At 43.0% G+C, this 27,863-nt stretch overlaps 2 protein-coding genes across 2 annotated transcripts; one reads left to right on the top strand and one right to left on the bottom strand.

Moving 5' to 3' along the window:
• Nucleotides 1–4: 4 nt before the first annotated feature.
• Nucleotides 5–17,501, bottom strand: ergic1 (endoplasmic reticulum-golgi intermediate compartment 1). The gene is made up of 10 exons (XM_071923052.2): nucleotides 17,376–17,501; nucleotides 10,396–10,457; nucleotides 7,359–7,431; nucleotides 6,735–6,829; nucleotides 4,693–4,817; nucleotides 3,956–4,060; nucleotides 3,715–3,775; nucleotides 3,331–3,431; nucleotides 2,466–2,588; nucleotides 5–1,719 (listed from the first exon to the last, which is right to left on the bottom strand). The coding sequence occupies exons 1-10, from the start codon at nucleotides 17,393–17,395 to the stop codon at nucleotides 1,612–1,614; spliced, it is 873 nt and encodes a 290-aa protein (XP_071779153.1). The 5' UTR covers nucleotides 17,396–17,501; the 3' UTR covers nucleotides 5–1,611.
• Nucleotides 17,502–22,455: 4,954 nt separating this feature from the next.
• On the top strand, nucleotides 22,456–25,946 carry dusp1 (dual specificity phosphatase 1). Its single transcript, XM_071923051.2, has 4 exons — nucleotides 22,456–23,151; nucleotides 23,398–23,543; nucleotides 23,683–23,902; nucleotides 24,645–25,946. Exons 1-4 carry the CDS (start codon nucleotides 22,743–22,745, stop codon nucleotides 24,998–25,000), a joined length of 1,131 nt encoding a protein of 376 aa, XP_071779152.1. The 5' UTR covers nucleotides 22,456–22,742; the 3' UTR covers nucleotides 25,001–25,946.
• The last annotated feature ends 1,917 nt before the right edge of the window (nucleotides 25,947–27,863 follow it).

Here is a 27,863-nt window from a genome sequence, read left to right as displayed (position 1 = left end):
CTACAGTACCTTTACTTGAGGAACAGATAGCATTACAAAGTCATTTGAGACACAGATCAGGAAATGCATGAACTTCAGAGTAGAAAGACCAGTTTTTGAAGACTTATGATTATCACTGTCCCTGATCAGAGAGGCTATGGTAACAACAGCAAAAGAAAGTAACGACCCAAGAGAAAAAAACGTCTCAGCCGACAAATTCCCCCCCATACAAAACCAAAACTTCATCACAACTTCATGAAATAACATAAAGAGTAAACAAATTAACACACAATGTAGAATAAATCAAAGTAAATCAACTTCTCTCTTAATAAAAACAAGACATTCACTATGTTTGCAATTATAGAAACGCAATGATGACAGTCAAAAACTGAAATATCAAAGTCAAAAGATTTCGACAGCGATCACAATTTTTTGGAAACAAGGATGTTTAACAGCTAGGATGAAACATTTGGTATAAGGTGAGTGGAAGGTAAACAAAGATCACCGTTTTAAAAAATGTTGTTGACCTTAGGAACCGGTCTATACACATACTGTAGTTGTAACATGCATAAAAGAACCTGTGGAAATACTGGTTTTAGTGACAGCCACTTCAACAGACTGAAAAACAGAAATGAAAGCCGGTTGATACTCTTGTACGGGACGTCAAACCTAAAAGGCACACAATTTGAATACTCCAGATCAAACTGATGGGCTGAAGCCACTTTGATATCGCAGAGAACAAAATATGCAAACAGTGTGAGTAACAGGGAACAATGAAACAGTTGACAGTTCACTTGAGTTCAGTCCAGTCTATGCAGGAGCACAGGTTTATATGACAAACCAGTCCAACACTTCCTTCAGTTGACCATTCCCTTTTGCAGTATTGTGGAACCATACACACTAGGGTTAGACCGATATAGGTTTGCCAATATATTGGGCGGATATTGGGCTTTTATTAAATGTCAGATGTCAGTCAGTCATGTCATCCAATGCCGAAATGAAGAAGTTTCCTCCATGAATTTTTGCTTAATTGTTAATTTATGTCCTAATGTATCCCAGACTTTCCCCTCCTGTTGAATAGATGCAGGGGAGAGTTTTCATGTCACATGATGGTCTCAATGCCGTTTTAGAGGCTTTTCCACCCTGACAAGAATATACATTTGGGGAAAGCACTGAATATGTGTAGTGTTTTGGCATAAAAAAAATATATATTGAATATCGGCACAAAATATTGGCTATCGGCGACTGTAGTCTAAAAAATGTCAGTATCGCTATCGGCCTTCAAACACCCATATCGGTCGAACCCTAACACACAGTACCTTAGACTTCATCTCATCAGTAACAAAAGACAAAAGGGGTTTTTCTCTCCTCTCCTCTCCCCACACTGACGACAGAGGGAACGGACATGTGACCAGTCGTTGCCGACGCGTCAGCGGGGCAGACGGAGAGGAGCTTTACACACCGAGATGCGGCCGCGGCGCCCGGTAGCTGCATCTAGTGCTGAGGCCAATTCACTGGTCGTTTTGGTACAATCTCAACAAGGGAAAAAGTTGGTTCAGGCAGCATTAGATACAGCTAACAGGCCGGCAATCTTACAATCATAAATAAGATGTGGGGCGTGAAGAGCGGTCCTCAGGACATTTTCCCTATCTGGATCTTCTTCCAGGCTTCTGAGGCGGTGAATATACAGGAGTCGATGATGCCTGCTACCGTGAACGTCCCTCCGATGATGGCGCAGATCTAGAGGGAACAGGTCACTCTTGTCAGTCTCACCATATAAGGAGCAACCGAGTCAATATTTTCTTGTATGGTTATATCTCTGCTCCAAATCCACTGCTTTTAATCACATTCGGGAATCACAACATATTACCGCTGACACTTCAGCGCGTTACAGCTTGACTCACGATCTTGAGCCGTGAGTCATGATCACACTATAAGCACAGTCACCTCCTTTCCATGCCTTAAGTCATGCTAAACTAAAACGACACACAAGACAAATCATGGTGCAGCTCATCAGCTCGGCAGCCGGTCTTATCTGGACCACAATGTCAGTGAGCAGTATATTTTCCTGATGAGGAAGTACAGGCTTTGCAGAAATTCCTTCCCCAATAGGGTCAGGTGAGGAGAAAGGGGAGACGAAGACAAAACGGGAAACAAGGGGGTTGCAGGTTTCAGGAAGTTAAATTTAAGACTTTGAGGAAGTTTTATGAGACCATTGAGAAAAACCCCAAGACCCAAACCAGTAAATGTGAAAAGTGAAAAACTAGTAGTCCTAATATAGGTCATACTGTGTGTCCAGGTTGATTTCTCACTAAAAAAATGTGATGTCAAACAATTATTAAATGAAAATGCTTGGGAATTGTCCAGTAGAGCAGTTTTAAGATTCAGTTTTTTCACAGTTTTTCCACTGTATTCAAGACCTTTTAGGGTGCTGAATTTAAATAAATCGATGAGAGATCTTTTCCTGTGGAGGACAGTTAACTCACTGTAGTGATGAAGCGGTAGAACGGCTGCCTCCTCTCTGTGTACTTGACTGTGATTGGACTGAGGTCGTATCGGAACCAGATGGCCGGGATGATCCTGCCTGTGTGGCTGTACGCCACATACTCCTACGGGAGACACGGACAAAGACAAACATGTTAGGAATTCAGGCACATATGTTTTCATGCGTAGGGTCGTCACTGACTAAAGATCAAAATCTTATGTCTTATGATCAAAATATTTTGCCTAGGACTGTGTAACTGTATAACTTTAAGTGTTAAATAATGATTATCTTCAGCAGTAGTAGTGGTGTTTATCCAAGACCAATGTTGTTGTGATGTCAGAGGTCATGTGCTCATAATTTGAACTCATGAATGATTCACTAAACATGAATAAACAACAAAACTGACTAAACCTTAGTAAAGATAGAGGGAGGAGGGTATACTGTGATGTGATGTCATGTTTGTTATTGGCTAACATCAGATTTGTTCATATACACTATAAATTTAACATGAATGTGTTAAACATGAAGGTTGTTGTACTCAAACATTTTTCATGCTTTGTTGATGAGATTTTGGAACATTTTTTTGCTCCGGCCCTCATCCCCCCCCAGTTCACAGCCGACTGCCACTGTTGTTACTCCACACTCTGAACCCAGCTGTAAGTCAAGGGGATTCTAGGAACTAGTGTGTTTATGGTTTGTTGACATCTAGGAGCCTTTCCAGTCACTGGGGGTTGAGCATTCACTTCCGGGTGAGTGGGCAAGTGGAGAGGGAGACATGGCAACACATGTTCCTGGCCATATGTTGGGACGGACGGTCACACAAACAACACGATCACACTCGAAAAAGAGGAGAAGGGATACGGTACCTTGTTGGCTACCGTGTACTGGTACGAGAACCTCTGTTTGCCCGATAGGTCTTCATAAACCGTCGGAACAATCTTCAGGATGTAGTCATGCGAGGCCAGAGCTGCAAGGGGGGGGGGGGGGGGGGAATCATTTCAATAAAAAAAATGTTTCTTCAATGTCCTAAAATGGATGTAGTTTCAGTAGTGACACAACTAGCTGAAAGCCTTCCATTTGAGATGCAGTGTCAGCTGTCTCCATTCAAACTGCATTGGATTGGATTGGACTGTCCACTAGGTGTCTCATCAACACACCATCCCATGTCAAGAAGTAAGCACGCTTAAATAGCACATAGTTCAACGCAGCGACGTCATGGTGATGAGCGGAGATACAGAGAGCGTACGTACGATTTGATGCCAGCCTGTTCGCCCCTCCTAACGCATTGAAGGCGCCCTGGACTTTCTGTACCTGCGTGAGAATAGACAGAAAAGAGAGAGAGAGAGGTATTTTGACCTAGCTGGATCTTATCTACCTCCATTGTGCATGTGTATGTGTGGGTGTATATACACACAGTATGTGCGTATGTGTGTGTGAGATAGGGGTCGATAGAATGCGAGATAGGCAGGTCCTGAATAATAGAGTCCTGACCTGGAGCTTTTCTCCGAAGGCCAGCTTGTGGATGGTGTGGGTCATGTCGGGGCTCTGGGGCTGCGCTGTGGCGCTGTGTGTCGACACGTGGAAGTTTCCTGGTACCTGAAGACACACACACACACACGCACACACACACAGACACACACACAGAGCTAGGTTAGTGAGTGCCAATAGTCCTTGCAGTACATTTAGTTAGTTAAATGACCGAGTTTGAATACACAATCAGTTGGAAATTACAATGTTCTTTGTGGGAGGATAAACATCAAACCACTTAACATGTTCCACAAAATTTCCCAATTATTCCACAGGTGCTTAGCTCTCCCGCTCTTTCAGCTTGTACATTTAACCAAGTAAGAGCGTCAAATGCGCAACCGCTGGGTTAATCATTTTAAGCGTACTGGAAAGAGTGACGCAAAACACGGGTGTCAGGACAAAAAGGGCTTGCAGGGCCCAGACTATACACTCCGACGTAACTGATGCCTATCCTCGAGCACGCTCTTCCATTTAACATAACTCAATTTAGACTGGAGGAATACGCAGGCCGGCCTCATTCCTCTGAGGCGGCGTCCAGCTCCTGTATTAAACTCCGAGACAGATAAACAAACGCATAGTCTTAAAGGTTATGTTCCACTTAAATTCCAATGCTTCTTATCCGGTCCCTCATAATGTAATTACTGGGCACAAAACAGACTTCTGCCTCTCTCCGAAGGGGGATCGGTGAGGGGAGGCCTTACTTTGTTGATGGTGAACTCTCCCTCAAAGCGGCAGCCATAGCCCTGGTTGAGGGCAACCTTCATTGAGTTGTCTATGTGGCCGACCTCATGGCGACCCATCTCATCCTGGATGTCCAAACCCACCACTGAGGAAAACAAGATGGGAGAGAGACGGGAAGGAGAAAAAAAAGGGAAGAACATGAAGCAGAGTGGTCACATCCTCTGCCGGTCCCAGTCTTTTTTTTAGTACATTAAAATCACCAAAACAAGCATTTTATTAACACACAGAGAGAGAAAGAGGAAGAGGAAGAGAATTCAGAATATCAGTGTTGACCCACAGAATAAACCAACGACGTAAAGGCCAAAGCGCCATCTGACAGAGAGGTGCTGACTCGGCCAAACAGACCTACCTATCCTGACCATACCGCTCAGTGACGCTCTGCCTGTGTTTTTCCATCTAGTCTTGAGTGAACACACACACACACACACACACACCCTCCCCCCCCCTCCCCCCAGAGGCTGCTCTGTCTGTGTTGGCACACTGGCAGTGGCCTATTTTCAGAGGCTGTCTGTGTGTTGGCTAGCACAGCGGAGAGGGACGTCTGCTGGATGTGTGCTGAAACCGCCACATGCCGTCTGTCTGACCTTTGACATTTGAGACAAGTTCACCCCCCCCCCCCCCCCGCCCATCCGCTCCAGTGGCACTCTCAAAATACAGTGCACCAATATAAGTTAAGTCTTCCAGTGCGCTGGCCGTTTCTCCTTTTTAAGACATTTAACATTTAAAGTCTGTTCATGCAAAGTGGATCTTAGGGAGGTGTGGGTGTGTGTGGGGGGGGATTATTATAAGGTTATTACACATGTTTCTGCTTTTCCATGAAGTCACAAATCAAGCGTTGGCTAGGCGTAAAGGTCGCCGGAGGGAGAGCGCGTCTAACTCTGGAACAGCTTCACAAGGTGAAACAGATACACAGTCAAGAGAGACGGAAATGCCAGCTTTCCATGATGACACGATGATCTTTCTCTACAAGTGAATTTGTAACAGATGATAACCGTTTGGCAGGCTGGAAAATAACCTGATGTACAATATTAACCCGCTGGGAGACGAGCGGTTTTCAATCCATTACGCTAAGCTGCAGTAGGGTTAGACCGATGTGTGGGTGTGGGTATTTAAGACCGCCGCACATTTCTGCTGAAAAGTTTTAATTCTGCAAATAAACAAAACCGCCATACATACAATCATCAAGAGCTTTAATGGGATACAGCAGTAGACAGTCTTTGTTTAGGCATGCCATGAGTGAGGTCTTCTAAACACATGGCCAGCAGCTGTGCGTCTGGATGCCAAAGCCTCGCTCTCAAAAAATCTGGACTTAATTTTTCACACGACCATTTATTAGCTTTGCCATTTTTGGAGATTGAGCTTGAATGATTTGTGTGTTTTCTCTGCTGCCCAAGCCTCGGGCGTGTGTGTGCACGGATGTGAGGGAACGCGTTGTGTGTGTGTGTGTGTGTTCTCGTTGCCTGCGCGATTTGTCATTGGGCATAGTTTCTGAGGGGAGTCATACGGAGCAAATAACCAGTGACTGCTCTCTGTCCTGGCTCGGTTCACTGGGCCTGCCCACTTCTGACATCGCAGTACAGTAGATGAGCCGACAGAGGACAACTTTGTGTCAGACGCGGATCGGGACTGTGAATCGGTGCTAGATCAAACGGGGGCGAAAGAGACGGGAGGCTGGGCTCAAGTCTAAGTGTTATCTAGGATCCGTAAAAACACAACACAGAAGACAGCCAAGTAAACAAACCATTATGCAATTTACTTCAATCTACTTCTCTATCTAGGGCATCATTTGTCCTCCGCCAATATGCCATGCTGAATGATAGCGCAGGATAATGAGAGCAAGACACTGAGGCTGTCTGATAAGAGCGGCAGGGCAAAGAAAGCATTAACTTGTAAAAAAGGAGGCCATAAAAAGTGTAAAAAAGAAGACAGTAGTGCATACAGACAGGGAGTGTAATAGAGAAATTAAGAGTTGTATTTGATATATGTATGTATATATACTCACAATCACAGTGTAAGTTTGGCAAACTGATGTTTAAACTCACATCTATCTTCCCACCACTGTCTTTATCAGGATCATCCACATACAGTTCATTTACACTGTCAACACAAGATGAACACACAGGAGGCAAAGGTTAGATAAGCTGAATGAAAAAAAAAAAAAAACATTTAACGAGAGCAGAAAAGCTTGAAGAGTTTCATTTGAAAACCATTTATAATGAGGCTATTTCTTCTCCCGTCATGCGTTCTTTACACAGCACCTTAACAGCTGGGGGTTCGCCTCGTACCAAAATTGCAAGAAAAGAGCATTGGTGTATCTTTGTCAATGTAATTTCCTTCCTGTCACTCCCTCCCCAAGTCTCTTGCACAGCGCCGAGCGGCTGACGCATGCACAAAGCCAATTTCCTGTGTGAAAATTGTCTCCATTTGTTGGTTACGACACTGAGCCAACAGAATACATCATAATGAGGGCATTGACATTCATGATTAAGTCCCTGTCCTGCATGTTTCATACTGTGGGGTCCTGTGTGGCAACAGAGGAACTGTATTATCTGGAGGTTTCTGTGTTTCAGCTGCAGGATGTTACGAGACAAACGGTCATTCGGAGGTTGGGTGTTGTGGTACCTACATTTCAGTGGCTATGAATCCCGTCAGTTCAGACAGGAACAGGAAGAGCATGAAGACACAGCAGAGGATGGAAACTGTGGAGGGAGAGAGGAAGAGAGGATGGGAGTTAGAAAGCGTACCTTGTTTAAATTTAGACCACTGTTGCTCAAATGGGGTTTTATGTTTTTCAGAATGAGCTCAAATTACAGCAGCGTTTCAAGGCATAGTCCAAACTAAATGAGCCACGCTGTTCTACCATTTAGGAATGACTGACCTAAGCTATTGACATTAATGAAATCACAGCAGAGTCATAAAAATGTTCTCTAAATAGCTATGTTTTACTAGTGGTGTTAAGCTTGCCATTACACCGCTTTTTAAAGACCCTCCTTCAGTCATTACATCTTTAATGCCAACGCACCAGGCAGCCATTACAGCATATCTGCTTTGAGGAGGGTGAGCTCATGCTACGTAAATCCTACAAACAGGTCATTTTAGGTTTCCTGAGACAAACTCACACACTGATAATCACCTAGACCAAACACGACTCCTACGGAGCAGCTTCACCGCAGAAGACTGAACTCAAAGTTAGCCAGAAACCAAATTAGGATGTTGAACCTTAAATAATAATAAGCATTCTTGTTGAATTTGAGCCAAAAGAAGGAGTGTGCTTAAAAGGAGAAAAGGCCAGGCCGCAAGTTTCATTTTATCTTGTTTGTAATATGTCAAAATAATCAGCCAACGGATCATATAAAACGCTGTCATGTGTTTACTAAGATAAATTTAGGGGTAACTGATCTGTATCTGCGCAACTGTGGTCTATCCGGTATGGTGACTGCCTGAGTCAGAAAGCTCTCACTCAGCAGGTGAGGCTTGTTTACGTGGCAACAGTCTCGTAGGATCATGCAGTCACATGACCCTGTGGTTGGCAGGGCGTCACAGGCCGACCTGTGGCTGGCCGAGGCTTTACAGAAGGTAATGTTTAACTAAGGCACAAACAATAGGGAGTGTCGCTATGACACATAGGCCACCAATTCAGGTTCATCAAAGGACACGTAATTCTTCCCAGGCCTCAAAGGGCACGTTACTGGAAAGGGATTACTACAGACCAGAGTAATGGGTTACTGATCTCAGCTTCAGCAGCTCCACAATGGAAAAAATGACAATCCAAAATCATTTACAAACATATCACACGGGTGGTTTCATTTAAGCTTGAGGCGTAACCCCAACTCATCCTTCCCAGTGTTCACACACTGCGTTTCCATTGCTTGAAAGTGACGCTTGATAGTAGTGTCAGTGTATTATAAAGCTGATTCACTGTGCTATAATCCTGACAAAGAGGTTGTGACACAGCGATTACAACACAATGACACAATGAAAAGGCTTTTCATAATAAAAGTGACATCAGACACTAGTATAGCATTTCTTTTATGAAATGTGCCGTTTTTGTCCTGTCTAAGGTACATTTTCCAGACACAACAGAAACACATGAGAACTTTCTATCAGCACAGAATGGTTTCAAAACAAATATCATGATGGAAAAACCATCAAACAAGGGTTTCATCCTATCAAGGCAAGAATGACAGAAAACCACCATGGCAAAAACAGCAGTACTGTACCAAGTAAATACCGTAAAAATTGAACTCAGTGGAATGTGGCTCTAAAAAAATAACAAAAGGCGCGGGGTCAAATATTTGGCCTTTTGTGAAGAGGGGGAGTCTGTTTGCGGTTGCCTCTGAACTAGACGAGCCATAATGTGAGTTTCCCTGCTGCGGGCGACACAATAACTGCGACCTAATACCTAAATCAACCCGATGCCCTCACCCGAGGCAGCGGGTTCAAGTAGATCGAGGCAGGAAGGGTGTCGACTGAGTACAGGAAGAACTCCCATCCATTTCCTCTTTTGTGGAATCTATGGCTTATTCATAAAAAATAATAAAAAAACACTCTGTTCTTTGTAAACTGGGACGGTGTTTGAATCTGTTGGAAAATATCTGAAGTGAGGATTATTCAATGACAGCGCTCCCCACCCATTCGATGATCAATTTTGTTAGGGGTTGGCCGATGAATAACCAATACTAGCAATTGATTGAGCAAAGCAAAAACTTCATCATCACATTGTTTGCATCCTATCAAGCGGTGAATAATCACTGCAATCGATGTCTACACAGTGACTGATTGATGACAAACAGGAAAACACATGACCTAACAGGAAAAGCATTCAGATCTCGCTGATGAGGTCTCGGTCGCCTGTGGCGATGACAGAACATGATCATTAACATTCTTACCATAGTAGCTGTGCTCAAACAGGTACTTCCCAGTATCCGCCACCCCACCCCACACCCTCCCTCTCCCCCCCTCCCTTGGGATATACCTCTACACTGGGACAGGCAGGTACTTGAATTACAGCTGCCAGCTCCTCCCCCTTCTAAACTGTTCCTCTTTGAATCCACCTCCTTACCTGGTACCTGGTACCTTTCTCTCTATGTACCTGCTGATGAAAATGCATGCAGGTGACTTACTAGCAAATGCTAAGAGTCTATCTGCTTACAATTAACATTCTTGCCATTTTAGAGTTGCACATTTTGTAGAAAGCCAAATATGCAAAAGTCAACATACTAAATAGATGTTCCCACATAATCTCACTTGCTGTGCAAGTGTGTTTTTCGTGTTTTGTTTTTTCCTTCTGCTTAGTCTTGCCTTTTCCGTTTGTTGACTATAGACAGCACAGGTAAAATCATGAGTTTAGAATTATCACGGTTGTATCTGGGTGAAGTGCAGTTCTCAGATATTGAGCATCACAGTTTTGACATCCCAGTGGGCAAAACCGTTATGTAGTGAAATGTATCTTTAGTTTTATAGCTCAGTTTCAGTTTCAAAGGGAAATTGGATGAATATGATTTAATAAAATAATTTTAAAAAACAATACACAAGCATAAAGTAACAAGGATCAAAGATTTAAGAATATGCGGATAACTCAATTTTGATTAAAAAAAAAAAAAACGTCATATAGAACCTTATAACTCCAATATGTGCATGGAGGACTGTACTACTGTACTCACTGAAAGCTCCTGTGTATGTGGGCTGGGTGAGATCTTTTGGTACTTTCCTGTAGATGTCGAATCTGAGGAGGGAAGAAAAGAGAAGGAAAAAAAAAGAAAAGAAAAAAAGAGCAGTGAGAAAGAAAGAAAAAAAAATTAGAAAACGTAAACACTAGGCTATGTGCTGAGAAAAGGAGCACAGTCTGTACCCATCAGGCTGTGCGATATTACAGAAGAGCGGTGGAATGTTAGCTCTGGACCACAGCCATGACATACAGGCCCAGACGGCCAGCTGTAACACACACACACACACACACACACACAAACACACACACACACAATCTTCTTACACGGTTACACCTCTTCCTTTAGATTCCTAACCTGAACCCCAACAAAGGCTCCTGAACCTTAATGTATACATCGGGAGTCACAAATCCAGCATGGATACACACGCACACGCACACGCACACGCACACGCACACGCACACGCACACGCACACGCACACACACACACACACGCACACACACACACACACACACACACACACACACACACACACACACACACACACACACCAGTGAAAAAAGGAGGCACACATATAAACATAACTAGGGTGAGAACTTCAAATCATATGGTTTGGTTTTCTTGGCAGTGAGTGGAACGTACTGTACAATTACACACAGTAATTTCCTCATTTTTTCCAGTGTGTGATTCAGTGTGACGGAATAGGAATGTAGGTTCAGACTCATCTCAGTCTTCAAGTTCAACATTTTCTGTGGGATATTTTCGGCAAAATGAACTAGCGCCTAAGTCAAACAGTGAATCAGAACCAGAGGAGGATCCTTGCCACCTCACGCAATCAACGCTCGCCTTGTGAAACGCTGCCGTTGCCCATTTGGGGAGCCGAGAGGAAAAAAACCTCTGCTACTCAACGGCGAAACTATTTAGGTTCGCGAGCGCCGAGCCGTCCCGCGCATGGCCTTTTTGGGCAGTGAAACGTTTTCGACCCAAACTCCATCTCTCGGCGGCCCAAAACCCCACCCACTCTGCTCCTCGTCTCCTTCCAAAACATTCACATCTGCTCGCATTTCTTCCACCGAGCGCTGCCAGCGAAATAATCACAGCTGACGCAATGCAGGGAGGGGGAGGAAGCGGGAGGGAGGGCTTCCGGTCCAGGCCCCCCGACCCTCGCTGCTTCGCTCCGTTTCGCCTCCACTCCTGCTCTCTCTCTCCTAACACACAAGGCCCCAGGATCCTCAGCACCCCCAACTCTTACTCAATCTATTTCTCATAACAACCCCCCCCCCCCCCCCTCCTCCTCTCTCTCTCTTTCGCCATACCCATCTATAACTCCTTCACCTTCCTCCACCCACGTCCCATTAGTATTAGGATCATTGTGTGCTGATGGCTGGCCTGGCAGGATGTGGAGGGCATAACAGACCCCTGTGGTGTAGAAGGGGAGGGGGAGGGGGGGACGGGGTCAGGGAGGGGCTGTTCTGTAACAGAGGATCAGAATAAACTAGACCAACACACTTCCTGGCTGTTTCACCATTGTGTCGAGGCACAGTCTCCTTCCTTTACCTCCTCTTCACCCAGCCACCCCGACCCGACCCGACACAACCAGACAGGTGGAGCACGCCCAGTGATAAATATATCGCTGTTGTCATGTCAAAACCTCCAATTTGGCTGATTTTCATGTTTTAAAGGGTAACTTCGGTATTTTTCAACCTGGACCCTATTTCCCCATCTTTTTGTGTCTAAGTGGCTAAACGGGACAACAATTTTTGAAATTGGTCCAGTATTGAGCGAGATCGCTTCAGCCGGCAGCCGCGAAACGAGCTGCAATGTAATCCGACGGGGCAAATGTGAACCGTCAATGTACGTCCACTAAAAGTGCTTGTTTTTGCCACTGACAGGCTCAGATTGTTATTATAAGTGTCTGACAACGGTCTGTGTGTAACTTCCTGCAACAACTCAACTCTCGCGAGACTTGAGCGAGACTTGGTTACACACAGACCGGATCAAGCGAAAGGTAAAGAAAAACATTTCATTTCTCTGTAGGGTCCTTTCCATAATGTTGTCAGACACTTATAATAACAGTCTGAGCCTGTCAGTGGCAAAAACAAGCACTTCCACCACCGTCGGATTACATTGCAGCTCATTTCGTGGCTGCTGGCTGTGGCGATCTCACTCAATACAAATTCAAAAATTGTTGTCCCCTTTAGTCACTTAGACACAAAAAGATGGGGAAATAGGGTCCAGGTTGAAAAATACCTAAGTTACCCTTTAAGTTCAACTGAATGATTAAATGCTGCTCTATGAGTTGAGGAAATTGTATAGTCCTTGGTGCAAATGAAACCTTTTCAAATGCGATTGGATAAACTCTAACATGCATTGCGGTCTGTTGTTCTTAGTTTCTGAAAAACTGACATTTTGGAGATACAAGGTTTTCACCTGACAGCAACGATATGAAATATTGCTCACATCTACCAAGGGTCAATCTATGTTTTGGAGGAAAAACCATCAATCCAACTTCTTCTGTGCTTGTTTTGCAGTCACACAACTCGTGCGCATCAAGCTTAGGAATTCAGTTACTCTTTGCCGCTAAGATAATGAGCTTTCTCGGCTCGGAACATTTTGTATTCATGAATATTAATATTGACCCTTGAGAGTTCATCTCTCAAGGTGTTTGTAATTTCCTGAATTACAGTCAACACGTCCCCCCTCCTCCACCTCCCGCTGTTCTCTGTCTCCTGTAAGGGGACTCAGATGTTTTGTCATTAGTGGGGACACTGTGTACCATCCTCTCTCCGTTAACAGCAAGAAATGGAAGCATGTGACTGCTTTAAAAGGAAGGGGCCAGTGTAGATTGAGTGTATCACGCAAATGAGTCATAGTGAGTCAGTAGTTTATCCATTTCATGTATTGCTGAGTAAACCCTCATTACGGGCAGTTGGGGAAGTTCTCACATAGCAGAAACTATAGGCGACCGGTTTGGTGCCTATAGGTTACACATGTACAGTAGAACTCAACAGTGCAGTGGACTGACAAAAACATTGTTATTAACTGTCACGATGCACCCTGTTCCTCTGATCTCTGTCTCTGCACATCACCTGTACATGTGTTACTTCCTTCAGTAAATATAATAATAATAGCTAACAATGCACATTTGCACATCTGCTCTGTACATCTGATAATGTGTTTAGCCAACAATGCACCATGGCACACCCCGCAGATACAGGCTCTTGCACTGGACTATAGGGTTAGACCGACATATCGCACATTAAATATCAGATATTGGCCAGTCAGTCTCCTCCACTTCCCATATGATGGAGGTTAATTGTTCGCTAATGTTTTCTGTTAATAAATTAGCTGCTAACATGAAATTCATTTCAATAGTATTGGTTTCAATGGAGAGTTTTAGTGTCCCATGATGGTCTAAATGCTGACAAGAATAAAATTCTTGAACACTGAATACTTGTAATTTTTGGGCATGAAAATGGTCACATTTAAAGATACTGAATAGCAGCACAAAATATTGATATCAGTGTCAGTACCAACCATAAAAAATACATGCCGTTCAAATCGTACTTTACTGTAAGTTTGTAAATTTGCTAACATCTGTTACATAGCGAGAATTATTTCAAGCCAATTGGACCTCTGAATTAGCACGACGATGATGCTGTATCTTTAATCTTCATTATGTTTCATATATATGCTGTATATATACAGCATATATATATATATATTTTTTTTTTATGTATATCCTATTCTTTTCTATGAGGATCCAGTGTCCCCTTGAGAAAGTTCATCATTAGTTCATCAACAACATTAAGGCTGTGTCATCGTTTTTCATCCAGTCATCTCCTGGAAGTGTGTGTCAAGTATCAACCAGTGAACAGTCAGCTGCCACTGTCAACATTACGCTAAGTGACGTCTGCTCATGTGTCACCATGCACTATGGAAGCATATACTAACACTACAGGACTATCAAGCACAATCACAAGACGCTGTCACCATCATGCTAACTGACATCCATTTAACAGTCACCGTGATCTAATCATCAAAGGGGCAGACGCTGCATCTTCAAAGTAAGCGAGACAGCACCTAGGTGTCAAGACGTGGCACAATCTGACGGCACAGTTGAGCTCAGGGACATCCTTTCATTCATGCATTCATTCATTAGCACCGCAGCTCTGTCGCTCTCAATTAGATTAGCTTGACTATAAGAAGTTGCTCTCTGTCTGTGCAGAAATTACGTTAGTGTTGAAAGAACATGTGAAATCACCGTGGCCGTTTCATACAAAAATCAAAAAAGGAATTTCATTACATTCTGCTGCAGCTGATTACTGTTATTACCATGATAATTAGCCTAAAGCCTCTAGAAAAAAACAAATCAGTATATAAATCTGACAGAGACATTCACATCTATCACATCTAGTCAGTGTATCAGCATCTAACATCTAGGTCTGTTATATTCCTATGTTCAGCTGAACAGTGTTTATCTGGGACAGGCTCACAGTTGTTTCTCATCCTGACTGACTTGAAAAATCTTATAATCGAATATCCGGTCACTACACAAAGACTGTATGCAACTAAAATTCTTAGCTGACTAATACTTACCTATATTCTTAATTAAATGATCTGTTTGCCTCTGCCCCCAAAGTATAAAATAGGCCTATAAAATAATATTCTAGGACAATCTGCATGACAAGAACTACAGAGTTGGAGTATTTGCAGCGATGCCTTGAGACCGCTGCTTCTGTGTGAAAAAAACAGGCCGACCAATTTTAGACCGGCCTTTTACTGGAGGTTTGCTTTGCAGAACTACAGCTTGTTTGAGTTTTAGGTAAAGGAGATGCAGCTACTATTTGAGAAGCATTTCAGCTTGGATGCTAAGTGACAGCTTATATAACTCATTCAATACTGCAGTAACTAAACAATAATGATAATAATCAAATGCAGCATATCATCTAAAACTAGATTAGATTACAAGAATCAACGACGGCCTTTGATAAAAGACACTGAAAGCTTCTCTGAGATACTTTGCTGTTCATGTGAAGATACAAGGAATCCTCATTAGATTATAGTGAAGGTGGAAAAACAATACAAGATTCCTTGAAATAGGCCTAAACACAATATGCACAAAACATATTCACACTGGATTATTTTGACAGAAACTGTGGTAGCGATATGGATTGAAATTATATTATTTAGTTTTATATTTTAAGTTATTAATATTATAAGTTTTAAACAAAAACCTATGGTGTTACACGCTCTCCCACTGTTGAGTAACATCCTGTTTTTATATAGTATTTCTGGTTTGGGTGAGACCGCTGACCCACCAATCTGTTCCCATCTGTTGCAATGCAGATCTTGTACAGTATGTTCAGTGCCCCAAGTCAATGAAACATCTGAATGGGAGGTGTCCAACCCCAGAGACATGTCCGCTCTCACCTACCCCTCTTTCCTCATCCCAGCCAGGTTTCAACACAGGCGCTCTCCCAAAATAGTACAAAGGAGCGTTACATCAGATCCTGTACATTGTTAAATTCATTCTTATTGCAACAGATCTGTGGGCTCTGGGACAGATCTGAAAACAACTGTGACGAGTTTAAGGGACAGCCTGTCACAGTGTCACTTATGGTAAATTCAAGATTTGGGCCAGATTTAGCTCCAAATAAACCATTGCTCCATACTGCTGACTGAGGATGAAAATCGGCTGAAACTTGCTTACAGCATTTTCTCCACCATTAGTTTCCCTTCTCTTTGGTTTGTTTTGGAGCTATTTTTATTCTGAATTTCCATAGATAATAACTTTGGCGCAAGGAAACTGCAGGCCACCAACCTGTAGTGTCATCCACCTGGTAGGGCTGAACGATTTTGAAAAAATATCTAATTGCGATTATTTCGACTGATATTGCAATTGCCATATGATTTGCGATATTAGAGGGAATGATCATTTTTACATCATTATTCTCATTTTCATTGAAAAACGTATTAAAATTATTATGGTGTGATTTTTGCGGGGATCTGTACCAAACAAAGATGTTTTCTTAAGTCTGTAGAATATGATGTGTAGGACAGGACATCTCTGCAGCACGACAATATTTAATTTAAAATGGTATTTTGACACACATTTCGCCTACAAATATTGCGCCTCCTGCGATTTGAAAATTGCAGTAGGCCATATTGCGATTTCGATAAAATTTCGATTAATTGTTCAGCCCTACCACCTGGTAGCTTTTCTACTCTGGACTTCCTAAATCAGTAGGTATCTGTCACAACCAAATACTATGAGCTGACCACTATGCAAATGTTAGCTGTGTGCCAATATCCTGTCCTTTATTTCCAATAGGGTGTGCACTATTGACAGTTTCAGCCACTGACTAGGTGTGTGACTCTGTGTTGTGTAGCCCATGTATCAGTAGAGACTTAAAAAGGTCCGGCACTCTGTCTGCAGTCTGGTGCAATTTCTTGACTGTTTATTGACTGGATATTGATGTGCTGCTAATCCTGACTGCTCTGAGCCTTTGCTGTTCAGTGGGGAGAGTTAGAGATGTAGAGCTTTGACACATCAATGGCTAAAGTGAGATAAAAGCAGGCTACCAGGTTTGTTTAGTAAAAAATACAGCTGTGGCAAAACAGTGTTGACAGAAGTGACTGCTCCTGTGGCCTAGGTTACTTAAATCAGTTTTAAGTTCTGCAAATATTAGGATGGATGAGGAAACCTGCACGCGCACATTGACGCAAGATAAGGAGTCTATACGGGTTACACAAACATATTGGAAACACTGTATGGACTGAACAAAACACTCGACGCCCCCTACAACAATGTAGCCCATTCATGCCATTTGTGAAACACTACTAGTCCAACTTTGACTTGCGCATTTGTAGGCGATGGTTTCCCCAGCGTTGATTCATCCATGCACACAGACTGCAAAACAGCGCGAGCGTCCCTCCATATCGCTACCAAAATGAACCGAAGCCCCATACTCACCTCCTAACATCGAAAGGCATGATGTTTGCACGTTTGACAGGGGATTTAGTGGACAAAGCTAGAATCAACGGGCAGCCACAGATCTCTCTTCAATGCTACCGGTTGTTCATCGGTACCGGGTTGACGTCAGCTTAGGACGCTTTGCAAAATCCGATTGGCTGAGAGCCGTTTCCTGTTGACCGTGATTCTTCTTCCTCCGAAAGCCATGCCAACATTTTTCTATTGCTCGCGTTAAGAAAATATGGAATAATGAAATTGGAGACACATTATTGACCATATCTGCGAAAACTTTGTCTTATGGTGGAAAAATGGTTTTTCTTTTTGCTTTCTTTGAGTAGGCTATAATAGAAGCAAGGAGAAAAATGTATTTATTTAATTTTATTATTTTATTGACTAAATATTAGTCAATAAAATACAATCAGTGTAGTATTTTGACGAAATAACTTGAACTACATAAATTCAAATTTATGGATAAAAAATATTCTTAATATTTTATGATATTTTATGATATTGAGCAATATATAAATTCTATACTCTTCCAATATAAAGCTGTGACATTATTAAACATAGTTTTCTTGTAATTACATGTACCCATAGCTAGGCCTACTTTGTATTCTGCATTCTATATATGTATATATACATACATTTTTGTTGACCTACCATATGATTTATTCTCCAAGACCAAGCAATTTCATGATTTCTATTAAAACTAAGTAGCAGCCTACAATTTTCAATCAAACTACAATCTGTTTCATGTTCACGATGAACTTGACCTATAGCAAACACCATGATCGTTCACCATGAATAGAATTTAGGTATAAGAACCGCCTGAAGATGTGAGTAATATATAGGAAATTATATTATTTAGGATATTTTCTGAGTGACCTTTTGATTTTATAAACCTATATAACATGCTGATGTTATTTAGCCCATATTACTTTTCCCACCTTCAGATATCTCTTCCAGTCCAGTAAAATCATCAGTCCATCAGAACAGGCCTTGAAGGACCTAACTGCACCGAAGGTACCGTCTGAGGTGAGGTGATGTGCACTGGGACCCAACTCTGACCGGTCTGTGAAGTGCCAACTTTAAACAGCAAGACGTCAACCAAGTTGCCTTTAAGAGATAGAGATAATAAGGAAAACGTGTCTTCACTGATTCATCTGGTGACATTTGATGACGTCTCAAATGGCCCAAACACCTTCCTACCGACTACATGGATCCCTGACAGCTGATATGAAATGTCAGAAACGAACCTGGATTTGTTTTACATTGATAGAGGCTCATAGAGAGACACTAAGAAAGAACATATATGTTTAAACAGATAGGTAGAAGAGTTCCCAACATCAAACACCCAAAGGTAAACAGGTAGCACACACACAGATCTTCAGGACGAAGTTGACTAATCTCAATTTGACGCTCTGATGAAAGCCACTAGGCCAAAACGTTAGCATGTTTGTTGACATGGACAAAATAAATTGGTGAAATTGAGATTAGTCAACTTCGTCCTGTAGATCTGTGTGTGCTACCTGTTTACCTTTGGGTGTTTGATGTTGGAACTGTATGACTTTGGTTTAGCCCCACAAACAAATACTGGGTAGGTGCATCCTTTCACCGATCCAGGTAGGTGAGTTCATTTTCAAGAGCTCCAATGACCTCTATGTTCATCTGATGCACATTTTTAAGAGGTAATAAATGTATCTTTTCAACAATACCGCATACACACATATTGGAGGTCCCAGATCACAGTATTATGGGAAACATTCCCATGATCCTGTAACAACAGACCTGCTTTCCCCCTCACAACCCACTGGCTGAGAAACAGAGAGCCATACATCACACTGAGATGTGGTCGAAACAGATATGTTTGCCCTACCAAGAAAACTTTTACTCCTTCATTAAGGTTTTCCCCATAGCAACACAAGCACTACGGTCTCCCCATGCTCACGTACAAATGAAAACGAAACCTTTCTGGCAGACATCGAGCACTTGTTGTTAAGCCGGTGCAGGGTAGGCCCTGTGTTTTCCCAGCGATGGTTCAGCCGTTGCCCGTGGCGACTATGACAGTAAACAGGCAGGGATGACAGCAAGTGACAACCGGGTCGTAACACAGGAAATGCCTCAATGTCATCCACTGTTTCACTTCCCTTTCTAGGCGAGAGCTACACGGTTGGTTATGGACCATAATGGGAATCAAAAACAGAGCAGAGACTTAGCTTCTATTTTCAGCCCTCCTAATTTCAATATTTTTTCTCACTCACACGATCAGACGAACACACACACACACTTTGGATTCTTATTCCTGCATGTGAGGACATTTTCACCATTGCGTGTCATCATTTTGGAATAACTATTCGCTTTTGGTCTTGGTTTCATGAATAGTCCAGCTTCTGTAGCCCTTCCAAGAATCGTTTTTTTGGTCTTTTTGTTGATTATCCTTGCTAAAAAATAGTCAACAAGCAAACAAAAACTTGATTCTTGAATATACAATGTGGGTTGTGTCACTGTAGTTTGCTTAACTTTTTAGAATACATTTGTATAAGTTTTTGGAAAGCAACAACATCGCTACAGAAAGCAATGGCAGCCACTATATGGACACACATGGGGTCAAGTGTGCTATAAAGTGAAGATCTCCAACTCAAGGGAAATACACTGTTGCTTTAATTTCATCGGCCCACTTCTGTACTGGCTGTCTCTGTTCGCCTCTTCGTCAGGTGTCTAATCCTTTCTTCATTTACGTACGTACGGAGGCCCATCACTTCATCACTTGGGGGAAAACACATTTACAGTGAGAACAAACTGTTTGGGTACAGATTGTTTTCAGAGCTGTGAGCCTTGTTTGACTCTCCTCCCCCTTAAGTGTGTAACATTCCTGCTCTGTGGCATGTGTCTTACAGTTGACTCATCTCACAGCGGTGTGAGGTTAAACCGGCTAGAGAGTTTTTGCAAGCTGCTGCGATTGCTTTAGCTGTCCTTTAAGCCCCCCCCAACCCCCCACACCTCTCTCTCTCTCTCTCTCTCGCTCTCTTCCTTTCTCACATAACACACTCCTTTTCTCTTTGCCTCAGTAAAACGGAGGCCAAAACAGTATGGATGTGTATTCTCCTGACTGAAGCTCCGCTCTTACTCAGGCTACAGCAATGTGAGAATGACGTCATGCCCTATATATGTCAACATCATCTTTCAAGCAACCTTCTAGTCTTTTGGAGTAAAATAATAGCACCGCGCCATACTTTAGTGAATTAGACTTGATCACGAAAAATGTAGACATGTAGGACAGTTTTTTTCATAATGTGAGAATAAAGTTATTGCTAAGCTGACACTTGAATAGGATTTTTGATGGAGGGCAAAGTGCCAACACTACCTGTGTGTGAGCCTGCTTAGTAAAGTCTTGTTTCACAACAAAACAACTGTGGCGTGTCGTCGGTTTTGTGGTTTTAAGAAACACACACACACCTATGTTGCCCGTCAATATGATCCCCCTGCTTCCTTACGAGATAGCAGTAGGGCTCATTCTGAGTCAGCAAACCACAATGACAACTGACAGGTGAAAAGGGTTTCCCGATGTGACAGAAATCATGTTTACTTTCTTCACAGTACACTACAGTTTTGGAAAGGAACCTCGTCGTTCTGTTTCAATTAAGTCGAGACTGGTGACAATTCGGATTAGTCAAGAGATCTCCATCTGCTGTTGTCTTCCTGTAAGACCGGTGTTTTGTTTCCAGCATGTGGAAATTTACTGGACTTCAGATTTCTATACAGTGATTAACTTTTATGGTTAGCCTTTGCTCGCGGGGCATTGAACACTATGTACCTCTGACTAATAAAAACAAAGAATAAACTTTTATGGCCCCCATGGCCGGTATTTACTTATTATCTTGTTATTTGTCAACTCTCAGTTGAAGAGGCAAAATAAAAATCTAATTAAACAATAACATCATGGAAAATTTGACAAATTCCTAATTTGCTGACATAAACACTTTAAACAAAAACCTAAATGAAAAAATTTAAATGATGTCAAAGTAAAAGTAAATTATATCAGCATGATGACATAATGATAATACCAAAGATCCTGATAAGCTTTATAAGACAATGGTATAACTAAATGGGACCTGTTATCTTTTCTTTTTTTTTTTTTTTTTTTATGTTACCGCCACATGACCATCTACCACCTATTTTACAAATTACTTGATATTATTATATAATTGTTATACATTAGGTATTAAAAAGAATATTTTTCAGTTACTTCACACAACAAATGTTTCCATGTTAATAAGTAAGCTGTTTTGTAAGTGATAATTATGTGGAGTTGAAGTGTTGATTGGAGAGTTGTTTGTCTACTGGTAGAGCTGATATGGATCTGGGGCGGCTGGTTAAGACTATCTACAAGTGTTCAATTAACTCTGACTGGTGTGGACTTATATAAATAGGTATGTGTTTGATTTATACACCCACAGAGCTAAATTAACAGTGTGTGAGCTTGGAATTATAAGGGTCTATCTGGGTACAGTTCAGTTCTGAGATATTAGATTTGACAAAACTACTTTATTTCTTTTAGATATTAACCCCAAAAAACATATTTAAAAAAAACACCACAGAAGTATAAAGTAAAGTATCATTCAAATATCATGAACAGATAGTCAACTCAATTTTGATAAAAAAACAAAAAAAACAATAACAACAAAACAGATAAAACCTTATGATTCCAATCTCACCACTGACAATTTTGCTATTACGTTAAGGCTGGGATTGTACCTAATAATTTTGTGAATGTTTTTTGGCATTCAAAACACCAACAAGGAACTGAAAAAAAGAAAGAAAGAAAGTAAGAAAGAAAGAAAGAAAAAGAAATCTTGGCTGAGTCTTGCAGTATAATGCTGCCCCACATTTGCCCCCGTCCTGTCCTGTAGCTCCGCTCACCCGGGGCGGGCGGGGCTGGCCTGCCTGCCTGGCTCAACGGCACAATGACGTCTGCGCTGCTGGCAGGAAGCCCGGAGGGGCGGGCGCTTGACGTCAGCGGTTTCTCATTCACAAGACAGGCCGTATATAAAGCCGTTTGAAAGCCCTCAGCGGCAGAAGCAACTCTCTGAACAACTCAGTGTAAAGTAGAATATTTCCTCTGAAGAACAACCGGATACACAAGAGGAAAAGGACCAGTTTTGTTATTGTAACTTTTTTTTCCCTTCTTTTTCACAATAACATTTTGTCGAGTTTGACCGTGGGCTTTACCTTGGAAAACCTCTAAACAAGCGAAACCAACCAGAACAAAAGAACACAGCTGCTTTAAAGGTTACTTTTTAACTTTGGGAGAAGACAAACCTATTTTTTAAACACACCCAAAGCTCTATTTCCCTGCGACACAGCTTTATGTATTTGGATCTAACATATTTATCCCGCCGTCCTACTATGGTCATAATGGAGGTCCCCAGCATCGACTGCGCGTCCCTCCGTGGTTTGCTGGAGGGCGACGACCCGGGCTGCCTGGTGCTGGACTGCCGCTCCTTCTTCTCCTTCAACTCGTCCCACATACCCGGCTCCGCCAACGTGCGCTTCAGCACCATCGTGCGCAGGCGGGCCAGGGGGGGCCTGGGGCTCGAGCACATCGTCCCCAACGAGGACACCAGGAACCGGCTGCTCTCGGGGGAGTACCAGTCGGTGGTGTTCCTAGACGACCGGAGTTTGGACTTAGGCCAAGTGAAGAAAGACGGGACTCTGATGCTTGCAGTTACAGCCCTGTGCCGCGACCCCTGCGGTGCCAGCGTGTTCATTCTCAAAGGTAAGGGGAAGGAAATTGACGCGAATTATTAGAGTGTATGAGAGGCCGGTACGCTGTTGGCCAATGTTTCACTGTATCCTAACAACGGGTCAACAAATGTGGATTACAGCTGTCACCGCACCAGCTGCTGTCGGAGTAAACACTGAGCCAAAATAGCCCGATGAGCAGTTGTCACCTTTTTGGACAACGTACATTTAAACGTAGATGTCTTCCTGTGTTGACCCTGCTGGTTGTTTCTCTTTCTAGGCGGTTTTGACACATTTTCCACCGAGTACCCAGAGATGTGCACCAAACCCTCCCCTCCTCAAGGACTCAGTTTGCCCCTGAGCGCCAGCCATCCTGGAAGCGCAGACCCTGGATGTAGTCCATGCAGTACACCTTTATATGACCAGGTGTGTATCATTTTGGACGAAATGATCATAGATAGGCCAAACTTTGAGTTAGACATGGTAAATGTTATGTTTCTCACTTCCAGCTGTACTATTTTGGGCCCACGTTTGACTGACTTTGTTTTGTTTTTTCTGTGTCTAGGGTGGACCAGTGGAGATCCTGCCCTTCCTGTACCTTGGCAGTGCTTACCATGCCTCCAGGAAAGACATGCTGGACATGCTGGGGATCACCGCTCTGATCAACGTCTCTGCCAACTGCCCAAACCACTTCGAGGACTCCTTCCTGTACAAGAGCATCCCTGTCGAGGACAACCACAAAGCTGACATCAGCTCCTGGTTCAACGAGGCGATCGAGTTTATCGGTGAGTAGAGCACATCCACCGCTATATAAATAAAATAAACAAACGTCGAGCCCCTTCATACTCTCTCTACTGCCACACATGAGCACAAACCACAGCTGTTACTGCTGAGCCTGTTGACGGCAAACAACACGACACCCGCCCTTCCCCCCCTTTCCTTCACTTGGTGCATTCAGTGGCTCTTGGATTTAAATTTTAAAAAGTTCCCTCCAAAACTAACCAGCTGGCTCGGCACAGGCTCCCCGCTCCGCCACAATGGTGGTTACATCATCGCCCCTCAGCCCCACGAAAAGATATGCCCCCTTTTCATGTTGAGCCGCGAGGCAGCGGCCCCACTCTACTGTTGTAGTGGATCGGCTGGCTGGGCCTGAATAGCTCCCTCCACGCCACTCTTTGTTCTGGCTGAACAAAAGGCGGTTTCTCCACACTCACTGCCGGCCTTCCTCCCAGATCAATACCCCCAGCAGGGGACTATCTGCCCCCCTTTGTCCATTCAGACTGCCTCCTTGGGGAATAGCCCCCACAGGCTCACACCCTGCGCCCCTATTAACTGCTCTTCCTGTGTCTTAATGAGATAGAACCGTTAGGAGCCACTACTGAATTTGAATAGGAACTGAAAGTGTTGCCAGGACATTTGTGTTTGTGCTCTCCTGTGACAGCTAAACTTCATTCTGTGCTAATGCATTTCACCACCTCATGGAAATTTACATTGTGCTAACCTTGCCTTCCTTTCTCTCCCCTCCAGACTCGGTGAGGAATAAAGGCGGCCGTGTGTTCGTGCACTGCCAGGCGGGCATCTCCCGCTCCGCCACCATTTGCCTCGCCTACCTCATGCGCACCAACCGCGTGAAGCTGGACGAGGCCTTCGAGTTCGTCAAGCAGCGCCGCAGCATCATCTCGCCCAACTTCAGCTTCATGGGTCAGCTGCTCCAGTTCGAGTCGCAGGTCCTGGCCTCGTCCACCTGCTCCTCGGAGGCGGGCAGTCCGGCCATCGGCAAGAGCAGCACGGTCTTCAACTTCCCCGTCTCCATCCCTGTGCACGCCTCGGCCGGCCAGCTCTCCTTCCTCCACAGTCCCATCACCACCTCCCCGAGCTGCTGAGCAAGGATCGGACATTGGCTGGACTTGTACTGTAACTCACTAGTGACTCAGCACAGAGCACTGCACGAAAAATGGCCCTAACTTAACTCTGTTATATGGTGATACTGGTATCACTGGACAAAATGGGTGCCATTACTTGGGGACAGTTAAGTTGCGGTCTGCTGGCCTATAACTATAGGCTGGCCCCATCATTTCAAGTGGAGTTTTGATTGCTACCGTCTGGCAGTATTGATGTTTAACCTCCTGTACAAATGTGAATGTCACCCACAACTCTACTCCTAGATGTCTTGGGGAAAGGCTGAAAAAGACAGTTGAGGTTATTCCTGTAGAGGAACTTAGAAGTATTCGAATAGCCCTGATTCAAAGGACTTTTTTTATAGAAGTCATGAAGGCGACCGCTTTTGATAATCATAATCATGTTTTTTTACAATTACAAAATGGGGAGGGCTTGCAGTTGTCTCAGGAATGTAGATTTATCCTTTCAGTTGTTGCTTTCCTAGCTGGTTAAAGGAAGCAATATAATCTTATTGCCAAACTTTAGACGCAGGCATGGAAGTCACTCCTCCATTTGACGAACAATGAATGTATCCCCCCTCTTGTAGATCTAGCTATGGCAGAAGTTTTCATTTTCAGTTTGGAAGTGGAATGGGTTGCCAGTTCAAATGCAAATACCTGCCTTTCAAGACATCATGAAAACCTGACGATCCTGACACATTGGGGAAACCAACCATTAAATACCTCATGTTTCTGTACTGTGTATTGCAGCTCTGAGACGAAGACAGAACCCCAAAACTACTAAAATGGGGCCACGTAGTCCTCAGTGACTGCATCCTGACATATTTATTGAACTAAAGTAATATATTTCTTTATCATATCTATTTTTGCATATGTTTGTTAAATGTTGTTTTGATACCATTGAATAAATCCCATTTGGCTTTTGTACTCAGTTGGAGATCTTTTCTGTTGTCTTACATGTCACTCAAACACCTAAACAAAGGGCATAGATAGATAGATAGATAGATAGATAGATAGATAGATAGATAGATAGATACTTTATTGATCCCGAAGGAAATTCTGGAATTAATTCTGGAAGTAATGCCCAAAAACCTCAAGTAAATGATTAATAAATTGAAGTAACACTGATTTACTCCTTAATAATTATGAAATCTTTAGTGTATAAAGATTTAGCAACATGAAGAGACCAATTTTATATTACCACAGAATATAAAGTGATTTCATAAGGTCTCAAAATGTAGTATTAGACAGTCTTCACAAATTAATAAAATTGTATCCTTAGATTAAATCTATGTTAATGGATATTACTATAAACCCTATACACACATGGGTGCTGTTATGGGTGCTAGCTATCTTCTAACACAAGCATGAGTCTATCCTGACAGTTATATGAAGACTCAAAAGAGAGAAAACATTTACTTTGCAGTTGTACAAAAGCAAATTGACCAACTGGTTTGTCAGAGGTTCCTTTGCGAACATCCTGTCTCTACATATGTTTGTGTTTGTGTTCGTGTGATGGAATCCTGTCCTATATCTGAGAATGCATCAGGATTTTGCCCACGTATGACCCATGATGTCACGATGCCTGCCATTGTGCGGACCACGCTCCCTCTCTCTGAAGCCATCTGAGGCCAGGGCAACAGCAGGAGGCCTAAAGAATCAGCCATGGAGCCCTCCCTCCACGGCCACAATAGGAGCAGCTGCAAGGCGTTTGGGAAAAGTGTGACAACTAAAGAGCATTCAGCGCTCAGTCAAACACCAGCCTTGTGTCCCCTGCCTCACACGCCAATGAGAGGTGGAGACGGAGACGGCCGTGAAAGGGAAAGAAATATGTTTGGGTTGCAAATTAGCCAAAACATTGGCTGTGACCCTTGGTGGTGGTGTGAGAAAAAAGTCCTCTATACGGGTGATGATGATGCCCCAAAGCCTTCATTCTAACTGCCAGTAAGGTTTAGAGGGAGTAAATTTACTATCACAAACATTAGAAAATTAGCTTTGTCATCAGAGCCTGCACTAGAAATGCATGTACTCTGATATAAAATAAAGTTTATTACAAAGATTGACCTCCACCTCCAACTCCAGCAACACAAATCTTTGTCTCTGAAGGCAAACATGACCAATGACAATCAGTCTGTGATGAAAGGTTCATTCATTACCTCAGCAGTACCCTCAGACAAGCTGTGATTTTGGTGACATATGTGCGAACCCCCACCCCACCACACCCCTCCTTCCAGCCCCCCCCCCCCCCCCCCCCCCTTTGTGTCTTTAGATTTCCTGTTGTCAGGAGGAGGGAGGTGGGCAGTGGTGTATGTGTGTGTGTGTGTGTGTGTGTGTGTGTGAAAGTCGTTAGCCTTCTTTTATGATCAGACGAGGGTGCTCCGGAGATAAAAAAAACCCTCAGTCAATTGCCAGGTCAGGGACATTAAAGCATCGTAATTTCAAGCGTGTGTGTGAGACAATCTGTGTGTGGTGTGAGACAATGTCAAGGTACTATCAAGATGAGGCTGGATCCTAAAACCAGACTGATACTGTTGCAGCTGTAAAATGAGTAACCTCAAAATAAAAATAGCGATTTAATTGTAGGGGAGAGCGGGGCTAGTTGTCACATGGGTAAGTTGTCTCAGTGGCTTTATTTCTGAATCTAAATATTTTAGAGCCAAATGTCCAATTACACAAATGTTTGCTTACATAATAAGAGGTCAAAACACTCTTAACAAAAGTTTTTCTTCTCATTTTCTTCTTATAAAGGAATCAAAGTAATTATTAATTGTGACACATATAAGCAAGAGTTAGCTATAACCTGATAATACATTTGAATGGTTTAGTCAAGCTATGTCATCATGTTTCT

Source organism: Centroberyx gerrardi, chromosome 16 (assembly GCF_048128805.1).
Source record: "Centroberyx gerrardi isolate f3 chromosome 16, fCenGer3.hap1.cur.20231027, whole genome shotgun sequence".
NCBI lineage: Eukaryota > Metazoa > Chordata > Actinopteri > Beryciformes > Berycidae > Centroberyx > Centroberyx gerrardi.
The sequence above is the reverse complement of the archived record's forward strand: the minus strand, read 5'-3'. Positions and strand labels throughout refer to the sequence as shown.

Coding starts and splice junctions, on each gene's coding strand:
- ergic1 (XM_071923052.2), bottom strand. CDS start 17,395: ATGCCTTTCGATGTTAGGAG. Junction 10,458..17,375: donor ATGCCTTTCGATGTTAGGAG/GTGAGTATGGGG, acceptor TTCCCTCCTCAG/ATTCGACATCTACAGGAAAG. Junction 6,830..7,358: donor GGATTCATAGCCACTGAAAT/GTAGGTACCACA, acceptor TTGTGTTGACAG/TGTAAATGAACTGTATGTGG.
- dusp1 (XM_071923051.2), top strand. CDS start 22,743: ATGTATTTGGATCTAACATATTTATCCCGCCGTCCTACTATGGTCATA. Junction 23,544..23,682: donor GTACACCTTTATATGACCAG/GTGTGTATCATT, acceptor TTCTGTGTCTAG/GGTGGACCAGTGGAGATCCT. Junction 23,903..24,644: donor CGAGGCGATCGAGTTTATCG/GTGAGTAGAGCA, acceptor TCTCCCCTCCAG/ACTCGGTGAGGAATAAAGGC.